Source organism: Manihot esculenta, chromosome 9 (genome assembly GCF_001659605.2).
Source record: "Manihot esculenta cultivar AM560-2 chromosome 9, M.esculenta_v8, whole genome shotgun sequence".
Classification (NCBI taxonomy): Eukaryota; Viridiplantae; Streptophyta; class Magnoliopsida; order Malpighiales; family Euphorbiaceae; genus Manihot; species Manihot esculenta.
The window spans coordinates 4,506,152-4,516,567 of record NC_035169.2 but is presented as its reverse complement, the minus strand read 5'-3'; the positions used below and the strand labels follow the sequence as shown (position 1 = coordinate 4,516,567).

General features: G+C 27.1%; 2 protein-coding genes across 6 annotated transcripts; both read left to right on the top strand.

The window, feature by feature from the left end:
- Window positions 1–361: 361 nt before the first annotated feature.
- On the top strand, window positions 362–5,383 carry LOC110622687 (glutathione S-transferase L3). 2 transcript variants are annotated; one of them, XM_043959631.1, is made up of 10 exons: window positions 406–476; window positions 562–645; window positions 2,556–2,616; window positions 2,693–2,779; window positions 3,491–3,589; window positions 3,702–3,804; window positions 3,888–3,964; window positions 4,127–4,234; window positions 4,865–4,945; window positions 5,052–5,383. In XM_043959631.1, the coding sequence occupies exons 1-10, from the start codon at window positions 463–465 to the stop codon at window positions 5,058–5,060; spliced, it is 723 nt and encodes a 240-aa protein (XP_043815566.1). In that variant the 5' UTR covers window positions 406–462; the 3' UTR covers window positions 5,061–5,383. The 2 variants fall into 2 exon arrangements, with proteins under 2 accessions (XP_043815565.1, XP_043815566.1); XM_043959630.1 differs by lacking the exon at window positions 5,052–5,383 and having other exon boundaries at window positions 362–476; window positions 4,865–4,957.
- Window positions 5,384–6,918: 1,535 nt separating this feature from the next.
- LOC110623756 lies at window positions 6,919–9,944 on the top strand. Of its 4 annotated transcripts, none has more exons than XM_021768776.2 (5): window positions 6,919–7,083; window positions 7,170–7,365; window positions 7,948–8,315; window positions 9,046–9,112; window positions 9,705–9,940. In XM_021768776.2, exons 1-5 carry the CDS (start codon window positions 6,989–6,991, stop codon window positions 9,726–9,728), a joined length of 750 nt encoding a protein of 249 aa, XP_021624468.1. In that variant the 5' UTR covers window positions 6,919–6,988; the 3' UTR covers window positions 9,729–9,940. The 4 variants fall into 4 exon arrangements, 3 of the variants coding, with proteins under 3 accessions (XP_021624468.1, XP_021624469.1, XP_021624470.1); XR_002489324.2 differs by having other exon boundaries at window positions 6,920–7,083; window positions 7,948–8,332; window positions 9,705–9,943; XM_021768778.2 differs by having other exon boundaries at window positions 6,957–7,094.
- Window positions 9,945–10,416: the final 472 nt, after the last annotated feature.

The following is a 10,416-nucleotide window of genomic DNA, read 5'->3' as shown; positions in this document are numbered from 1 at the left end:
AAACACTGAAAAAATGAGTCATTTTATTAAAAAATAATTTTCATGGATGATATTTTTCACATAAATATTTTTATAAAAAATTTTCAAAATATAAAATATTTCCTGCAAACGATAATAAATACTAAAATAATTTTTTATTTCATAATTTTTTTTTACTATTTTTAGATATTTTAAAATATTGTTCACTTTTTTTTTTCTATATTATAATTAATATAAATTTGCGTACATGTTCCATTTTTGAGGTAAAAGTCAAATTTCTCTAAAAGTCAACTCTCGCACTCTGTGTATCTCTCTGTGGACCCTACTTAATATTTAAATGGCATTTCGTCAGTAGTGCTTAGATCATCATACCTCAGAGCCTCTATAATAATACAGCATTCCTTTCTGCGTTTTTCATCTCAACAGCTTCTTCGCCAATTATCATTTATCGATTCTCCACTGAAGAAGAAGTCGCTTCAATCAATGGCTGCTACTGCGTGAGAATCTCCAATTTTCCTTCATTTTCTTTTTGTTGATCGATTTTTCTAAAATTATTTATTTCTTTCTTGCTTTCCTTTAAAGTTTTGATAAGAGCGTGAAAGAGGAATTGCCTCCAGTGCTGAATCCCACCGCTGAGCAACCTCCACTTTTCGATGGAACCATAAGGTGTTCTTCTCTTTCCTTTTTTTAATCAAATTTATATGTCTTCGCTCTCTTTCTTTCTTTCTTCTTTTTTTTTTTTTCTAATCTCAAAATTTGTATGTTCCACAAATCAATTTGTCTCCTTAAAAAATTTCATAGAAAAATATAAACATTTATCATAATTTACATTTATATCCAATCGTAATAAAACCAAAATTTATCATAATTATAGTAAAAAATTAAATTAAATTTAAAAAATTAAATAATAGATTATAATATAACTCTTAAAATTCTATTTGATTAATAAAATAATTTTTAAATATATAATTTGATTACAATAATATTTTTTTATTAATATATTATTTATTCTCTATTTTTAATATGATATTATAGATTATTAATAAAAATTTAAAATATAAAAAATTGTATAATTTAAATTATATAATATTTTATTTTATTTTATTTAAAATATTATTAATATAAAGAAAAATTTTCTAAATATAAAAAATATACTCATAATTTATAATATTGAGTATACGTATTCAATGAAATTTTTTAATATATATTATTTACATGTAATATTTTATATAATATAAATTTATTTGTAATAAATATTTATAATATATTTAATATTATATATAAACAAATATGAAATATATTTAATTTTAATATAAAATTTAACTTAAAAAATTATATATTTTATTAATAAATATAAAATTTTAAGAATTATATTATAATTTATCACTAATTTTTTTTAAATTTAATTTTATTCTCTTAATTATAATCATGACAAATTAAAAAATAATAATTTTATTATTTAAAATTTAAAATTTAAAATAAATATTAAGTATAAATGTAAATCACTCTAAACATTTAAATTTTTTTATTTAATATATTTTTTAAAATGATTTTACTGATTGTTTTTCCCAACAAAACACCCATTTTACATAAGACATGGAATGTTTTTAGTAGGAAGAAAAATAACGGGAGAGAAACAAGAAGGGAAAGTAAAAAGGTATAAAAAAAACTTATTTTTCTTTCTCTGTTCTGATGCTCGGAAGAAAAATAACTGAAAAAAGTTGCATTTTGAATGGTAACTTTATTTTTTTTTATAATTAAAATACTTATTATGAGAAAATAAAAGTAATTTTTTAATTTAATTTACATTCATTTATAAAAAATAATTTGTATTTAAAAAATATTTTCCATAAAAATATTTTTAAATAAGATAATTTATTTTTATTATTTAATTTTAATTTTAAAAAATAAAATATATTAATAAATTTATTTATAAAGTTTTCAGATCTTTAATTTTTAGAAAATGAGTTTTTCCCTTCAAAAAATTAAATTATTTTTTAAAAAATAATTTAATTTTTTAATAAAATAATTTTTATTAATTAAATTTTTTAGACACACTAAATGTCAAATAATATAAAAAAATTATTTTTCATAAAATAAATAAAATTTTATTATTCACATTTTATCCAGAGTGAAAATTACTCGCAAATTTATAAGTTACGTTTTCAAACTTAATTTATTTTCTCTCATATGTTTCTTCTCCTTATTTTCTTGCTGTCTAAATAAGTTATAGTTTGACCAGTAATTAAATAAGTTTTTAACTTTTAAATAAGCCTTTTAGATAAAAAAAAATAAATAAATATTTCTGAATAAATAAATATTTCATTAATTTCTTAAAAAAAATATTTCATTAAAAATAAATTAAATAAATCATTTTCAGATAAATAAATCTTTAAATTAAAAAAAATAAATGAAAGAAAACTTGCTTTTAAAGGCTTATTTCTTCTGGAAACAGTAGAACGACTCAATTGATGTATTTTTAAATTTAAAATATTTTGCTGATTTAAAATATTCTACAACTTGACTATTCGATTAAACTTTACTTTTGCGATTTTATCTTTCTGCTATGCTTGAAGGCTGTATCTTGCCTACGGATGTCCATTTGCACAACGAGTGTGGATCACCAGGAACTACAAGGTAGTTTAATTTCTTTTCTCTATTAGGTTCTCTTTTTAAAGATTTGTTCTTTCAAGTGCTTTTTGTGGGGGCGCAGGGATTGCAAGACGATATCAAGCTAATTCCTCTCAACCTTCAAAGCAAGCCTGCTTGGTATGGAGAGAAAGTTTATCCCTCCAATAGGGTCAGTATAATTTGTATAAATCTTAAATTTTCTTTTCATGAATTCATAACATTGATTGGTTCGAAGATACTTTGATGATGGGGCAAATGAGTGAAGAGTATATAAAGAAATACATTATAAAATTTACACTCTGTTTGGAAGGAGTAAAGTTAAAATAAGTTTTTCTAAAGCACTTTTTCATGATTTTTAGATCTTGATAATCTTTTATTGTTTATGAGAAAGAGAAGTTTTTTTTTTTTCTTCTTAATTTATTACCAATTTGGTAGGTTGAAATCGGAGATTTTTAGTTTAAAAAATACCACCTTCTCCCAAATACAGATTCAAGGTTTGTAAGCCTCAAAAAACCTTCTATTACCTTAAAAAATCCCTTCCCAAACAAAGCTTATTGTTTTAACTATATTTGTTACATTTTCTTAATTGATGTGAAAAAAACTATGAGGCTATATTTGTGGGACAGAGAAGTATTTAATTAACTATACTGAACTTTGTATGAGAAGTGGCATCCATTTTCAAGGCAAAACAAATGTTCCCTAGAAATGTTGTCCTAGAATTTATAATTGCTTTCTGGACTTAATTAAAAGAGCTTTTGTATCAGTTTTAAAAAAAAATTCTGTTTCAGCAAGCTGTATTTTTCTTGTATGCTAATTGCATATAAGATGAGAAACTAATCCTAGTTTTCTTGGTTGGTAATGAAATCTTTCTTTTCTATAGGTGCCAGCTTTGGAACACAATGGAAAAATCATTGGGGAGAGTCTTGATGTGATGAAGTACCTCGATAGCAACTTTGATGGGCAATCTCTTCTCCCTGATGTAAGATTTGCATTTCTCTGTTTGCTTCCATGATGAAAGGCAATATTCTTTGTCTGTTTATGTTTGTGATGGAAGTTGGACTGAAAATAATGCTTTAAAAATATCACTGTAGGATCCTGCTAAAAAAGAGTATGCTGAAGAGTTATTTGTCTACACTGACACATTCAACAAAATTGTATTTACTTCATTCAAGGGAGATCCAGTAAAAGAAGCTGGTCAGTTTTGAAACTTAACTGTGTTTACATGGATAGCTTTCCATGTATAAAATGTGCTTACTAAACTCGGTAACTTGCTTTAGGTTCTGCTTTTGATTACTTGGAAAATGCTCTTCATAAATTTGATGATGGGCCATTTTTGCTTGGCCAATTCAGTTTGGTGAGTTGCATTTTCAGATTGCTGTTGTTATTTCTTCCTGTCTAACATTTTAAATCTTGATATTTTACTTTGCAATTTGGAAATCAGTGTCATAGTTAAACTATTGTCATAAAAATTATTGAGCATTCTTCTTTTGACTTTCAATAATTTTGTGTTCTTCAGGTGGATATAGCCTATACTACATTTGTTGAAAGATTCCATGTCTTCTTATTAGAGGTGTTCAAATATGATATCACTGCAGGCAGGCCTAAACTTGCAGCTTGGATTGAGGTAGATATATTTCTCTTCCTAGATAACTCAGGCCTTTCTGTTTGTGTTCAACACTATATACAGGAGGAAGTTTTTGGAGGTAAGAACAGGATTTTTATAGTAATATATCTATTTGGGAGGAAGATTTTTTAAGCGAGATAAGTTTTTTGGAGGTTTCTTATCTTGAAACCTCCAACAAAAAAAAACTCTCTTTTTCAATCTACTAAATTGGTAGATTGGGGAGGTTTTGATACTTTACCTTCCATTACTTTATTTTTATCATACCATCCAAACACATTGTAAGATACTAAGATATTTGTCCTATTCAAGTAGTATTACCATTTAGAGCAAGTATATTTTCTTCTAGTTTTTCTAATTCACTCACTTTTCCATTTCCGCTCCCATCTTCTTCACCCTCTACTTGTAACTCAGTGATCTGAGCCATTATCTTATCTGAGTTTCGTCAAGTTTCTTGGTTTCTTGTCGTCTTAAGCTTATGAACAATCATTTACTGTTTGCACAACTTCTTGATTTTGAAGTATTCCTTAATTCTTGTCTTGAACAAGGAATTTGGAAATGAGCTAGTGGTGATTGTTTGGCCTGAGTTTTTAATTGTTAATCTGCAACTTTTTTTACAAAATCCATATGTAGGAGATGAACAAGATTGAGGCTTACAAGCAGACAAAATTAGATCCTAAAGAGCATGTTGAATCATTCAAGAAGTACTTTCTTGTGAGTACCTAATCTCAATATGACCATGGCATTATGGCAATTTGCTTAGATTTATGTGAATTTTGAAAAAATAATTGACATCTTCTATGCGTTTCCTTGTTAGCAGGCTCAGTAATGTTCAAGGTAATGGTGGTTTTACATATGGACTGAACAAGAGAGTTCATGCTTGTTACATATTGTATCTTGGTTGAATAAAATATTGTGTATTTTCTTTTTTGTGGGTTTTGATCACCTGCCCATTTTATGGTTCATAAAAACTAATTCCTTGAGGTTCCAAGTTGCCCCTTTCCACGTGTATGTCCAAGAATCGCATACAAGTTCTTTCCTTGAGAGTGCAAAGTGCCTTACCATTGCTCTCAACAGTTATTGGTATATTTTGTGTATTATTGGTTTTGTAAGGGATCAAACTCGTTGTTTATCATATACTGATTAATTATCTACGGGTCGAGTGCATAATTGAATAAAGATCAAACTTATTTAGTAATAAGTTTGTGGTTAAACTTCTAATCTTTCACACATGTTTTTCAAGATTATTTAGTTTAGAAGCATTGAGAGTAAATAGTACTTGCAAGTTTCATCAAGTATATTTCTCGGAAAATATGTTTCTTAGAAAGTATTTGAGTTTCTTAAAATGTTCAACCATTGAATATTGAATTTATAGAAGAGCATTCTCTGAAATTTTTTTGGGTCCTTGTAGCATTAGATTTAGATTAGCATTACATGAAATGAAAGAGAAATGAATGGCAAGCTTATTGGGTGAGAAGGATACCTGTTTCTTGGAAATGAAAGAAAAAATTGCAAGAGGTTGAATAACTATAATGGAAAAAAAAAAAAGAAAATACAGAAACATCTTGGAAAGAACAACTGGAGAATTAGTTACTCATTCACTTTTATAACTTTTGAGAAGTTAATTTATATAAAATTATTTACTGCTATGAGAACATTAAAAAGTATTAATTAATTTTTAAATATTTGAGATGTTGAATATTTATTGAAGTCGTTGATTTTGATTTTTAATTTCAAGGTGAAACTGAAAGAAAAAAAAATAGCTGATTTCTTTTTTTTTTTTGTTTTTAAATTAATTGATTTGTTTGTGATTTTAACTTTTAGAAATTTTAAGGACTAAATTATAGAATATCAAATTTAATTTGAAGCAGGTATGATGCACATTTTATTTTTGTGCTAAGTTAATTTATTTTCCTAAGTTCACTGTTAATTTAATGTAAAAATTATTTCTATATCAAAACTTTATGTCTTAAATAAAAAAATAAAATATACTTACAAATTTAATTTGATGGTTAATTTATTTAGTTGAATTTGCAAAATCACATGTTAAATTTTTAATCTGTATCAAATTTGAAAAATTATTCAAATATGAATTCAGAGATCAAGCTGGTTTCAAAATATAACTAAATAAAATAAATACTTTTTAATCTATTTTTTTTATATCATTTAAGGTTTTTTCAGTGATAATGAAATTAATTAAAGTATGTAATTTGTAACAAAATATTTTAAATTTTAATTAAATTAATATCTATCTCATGTAATATCTCTAGTCTCTACCATTTTTATCTATCATTTATTAATAAAAAAGTAATAAAATAAATTTTATAAAATTGTATCCATAGTTATTGTAATGGTAAAATTGAAATAAATTAATAAATAGTTCTTAATTTTGTTTAAAATGAATGATAGTTTTGAGTAAAATCATTTTTTAAAAGATTTAAAAGTACTGATAAAAGTGGGAAAAAAGCATAAGTTTTATTTGATTGTAACTTTTTCATCTGAAAAATATTTTTTTTGTGTTAAAATTCATTGTAGATTAATTCATATTTATTTACAATCGAAAAGTAAAATAAAAAAAATAGTTTTTTTTTAATTTTTAAAAAAATATTAAAACAGCTGGTGACCGAACCATAAAACCGTTATAGAGAGAGAGGGGAAGTCCAGTGTTCCTCTTGAAATAGAGAAAGAAATGGAAAAAGGGAAATTCAAATATTTTGGAATAAGCCCGCCATTTCTAAAACACAAAAGACGAAAGCGATGAGTTTGTCTCTGTTTCCTTCTCCTCTTGAACGTACTGTTGCTTCTGCTCTTCTCCTTCTCTCAAACACCAAACCTCTCTCTCCTTCTCCAGAGTAAATTTCATGTTTGTCTTGCGTCTTCTCAATTTTCCACTTCAATTTCTATTCAATTTTCCTGATTTTGGCTTTTGCTTTTCTAGGTTTGGATTTGATGGTGGCACTGATAAGGCGCTGAGAGAGGGAAGCGAAAGCAAGAGTAGCAGCGAGGAGATTTCGAGCTCAAAATCACACTCTTCGTCTCTTACCAGTGATAATGATTCGTCTAAGGAAATTCGAGCGGCCCATAACCTCAGGATCGTCGCTGTTGTGGCTCGGTGCCATGAGATGAAGTTCAAGGTATGAGATCTATTCTTAGTTGCAGTTTTCTGTGTTGATTGTTTTTTCGGTGATTGAGTGATGGCCATCTGTTTGGGACCTTGTTGGAGCTATTTAGCAATTTTTAGTTGCTAGTTTGAGCTGATGACGATCTCATCTCTGTAATTCCACTGGTTTTTGCTTTTTGATAGCTGCCTAATTTATTATATTGTCAGTTTAGAATTTTTATTGGCTGTATCGTTCTCTGATGAGGTCTGGTTTAGATTATCATTATGATATATGGATTGAACTAGTATTTAAATCTTATCCATATTTCTAGCTTTTGAAATGTAGCGACTCTGTTCTGCATTTTTGCTCAAATTTGTCTAGCAAGATTTGCTTGCTTAGTCCTTTGAACTGTGATTTTGAATTTGAGTTGAGCTGGCTCCTTGAGCATCAATTCCGAGATCATCAACGTGCGATCAAATAACTTCAATTGTGTTTTTGACTTAAGCAGATTCAGATCACGAAACTAACCGTTCTGATTAATAAACTTCTAAGATGAGCTACTCGATTGCTGTTTTTGAGTTTAATATTCGCGTTTATAACTATTTTCTTGTGTAGGTGGTGAGAAAGAGACGCACTAAGGTCATCTGGAGCTCCGACTCCGAGCATCCGGAAGTCGTCCTTGCTCTGCCTGCGACGGTGTCTTCAAAATCCGAGTCGACAGAGGCCTCCTGCTTATCAAGCACGTCCAGTGCGGCGTCAAGCGCGCGAAGCTGCTATGAGATCAGAAGCATGAAAAGGAACCAAATGGAGAGCTGTGAAAATCCAAAGAGGCGTAAAGTGGACTCTGGTTATGGCTCGGGCTCGTCTTACATGAGGCGACAGGCCGAAAAAATTTTGGATTTCCTGTCTCGCGGAAGTTCCTCTGAAGTGAGAATACGCCAAGTGCTCGGTGACAGTCCAGACACTAGCAAAGCTCTCAGAATGTGAGATCTCTCCCTCTGTATGTGTTTTTTCTGCTGCAGCTGATGCTTTTCATTTGCTCGTGAGATGCACGTGGTACATAGAGAATTTTTTTTTTTGGCCATTAAAAAGAATCATAGGCGAAAAATTTATCTATCTAGTACACAATGATAAGATCATCCACAAAAAATTACATGAGATTCATTTTAAATTTATAACGGATTAGATCTATTTAATAATTTTTTAAATAAAATTAGAGTCAAAAGATTCAAGATATATCATACTTTATTTTTTTAAAATAAAAAAATATGTCTAAACATCGAGTATCTTATTATTGCTATTAAACTTTTTGTTCTTAAATTTATTAACATTGTTCTAAGTTAATTTACTAACATTATTCTGATAGTATAATTAAATAATAGAAAATCAATTATTTTATTGAAAGGATATTTTCTTTTTTCATGAAACAAACCAAGTCTATGTAAGTTTAAGATCAGTACGTTTCAACAATTGTGATCTTTTTGTAAATTAATCTTTTTTTAGCTTTTATAATAGTTAGATTAAACTTTTACTTAACAATGGCATAATAGTTAATAATCTAATTAATTAATAAACAATAGTGCTGTCTCATATAGCAATTTGCTAACCATTCGTATATTAATTTAATGATTGCTATTGTGAGTACTTATTTTTAGTGATAGTTGAATATGATAGGATGTAGGTTAAAATTAATCTATTAATTGTTCCCTGCAGGCTGTTGAAGCTGGAAGAGATCAAAAGATCAGGGACAGGAGGACGATTGGATCCCTATCTTTACAAGGTATATTAAATTGATGCTTCTTATAATATTTTAATTTATTAACAAAAAAGAAAATCAGTGTGGAACGATCACTACAATATCATAGATAGTATTATACGGGTAATTGCAGTTGAATGATTTTCTTTTTGCAGATAGCCTGAGAAATTAGGGAGCTTGACCCAGAAATATTAGGTCATGTATTTTAGCATTCTAATCATCCCACTTGTTGGGAAATTTTGGTCCTCAGATAAGCAAATGTGATAATAGCAATATTGACAAGTAGTATGATATAGGAATTACTTGGGAAGAATAGTAGAGAGAAGGCAAATATATAGTCCTTGCTATCCTTAGTTATCTTTCTTATTACACGAGATTACAGGTCAGATGTAAGGGCAAGGAAATAGGAATCCTGCGGTATAGGAACTTGTAGATAGGCATGGTATAGTGGCAATGTGTTGTGTCTGAAAATTAAAATGAAAATCTTCTCATAATATGATCTTTTTACAGGTAATATTCTAATTTTTAGTAAGGATGAAAATTTTGTTTGATTTTATGTGTTTATATATATATTGATTGCCTGAGTAAGGATAGAATTTCATGTTAATTTTCTTAGTTTCAATTGCTGACTGAGGAGTAAGAACAGAATGTATTAAGACTGCTGGGAAGTCATAGAGACGAAGTACTATTTAAATCAATACATTAAGGACTGTAACTATTACTATTGTTATTTTTATTTAGTTTCAATCGATTTTTATGTTAATTAAAACTCACATATGGTGATGAGAGTTGATATATAACGGCATTCCTTGACATGTTTATCAAGGATAATTAACTATGAACTATCAATATTTTTATTTATTATAAAATTAATCACTTAATGTTTTTTTTTTAAATACTATTATTGGTTTTGAGAGTTTTTTATAGTTACTTTTGGTATGAAAATAAAGTATACCTACCTTGTTACGGAATAAGTTAAACTATACAGAAATTATATATTTTATACTATAAATTTTACGAGAAGTAATAATTATTTTTATAAAGTTTAATTAAGTTATCAAAATTTAAATTTTCAACTATATAATTATATTTTTATAAATTAATATATGATAAAATGATATTAACTTAATAACATTATTAAATAAAATAGTATTCTATTTAATTATCTGCAAAATATTTTATTATATATATATATATTAAAGTGTTAATATATCTGTATATATATATATATATATATATATATCTAGATTTATAAAATAAAGATATTAATACTGAGAATTTTAAAAATATTATTTTATGTAATCTTTTGAATTATTATCTTTTTTCTG

What these genes read in the sequence shown, in the direction of transcription:
- LOC110622687 (XM_043959630.1), top strand. An exon ending in AGATCCAGTAAAAGAAGCTG is followed by an intron (nt 3,805 to 3,887) that starts GTCAGTTTTGAA and finishes AACTTGCTTTAG; the next exon opens with GTTCTGCTTTTGATTACTTG. An exon ending in TGCTTGGCCAATTCAGTTTG is followed by an intron (nt 3,965 to 4,126) that starts GTGAGTTGCATT and finishes TGTGTTCTTCAG; the next exon opens with GTGGATATAGCCTATACTAC.
- LOC110623756 (XM_021768776.2), top strand. Translation starts at nt 6,989, where the DNA reads ATGAGTTTGTCTCTGTTTCCTTCTCCTCTTGAACGTACTGTTGCTTCT. An exon ending in GCCATGAGATGAAGTTCAAG is followed by an intron (nt 7,366 to 7,947) that starts GTATGAGATCTA and finishes TTTCTTGTGTAG; the next exon opens with GTGGTGAGAAAGAGACGCAC. An exon ending in ACTAGCAAAGCTCTCAGAAT is followed by an intron (nt 8,316 to 9,045) that starts GTGAGATCTCTC and finishes TGTTCCCTGCAG; the next exon opens with GCTGTTGAAGCTGGAAGAGA.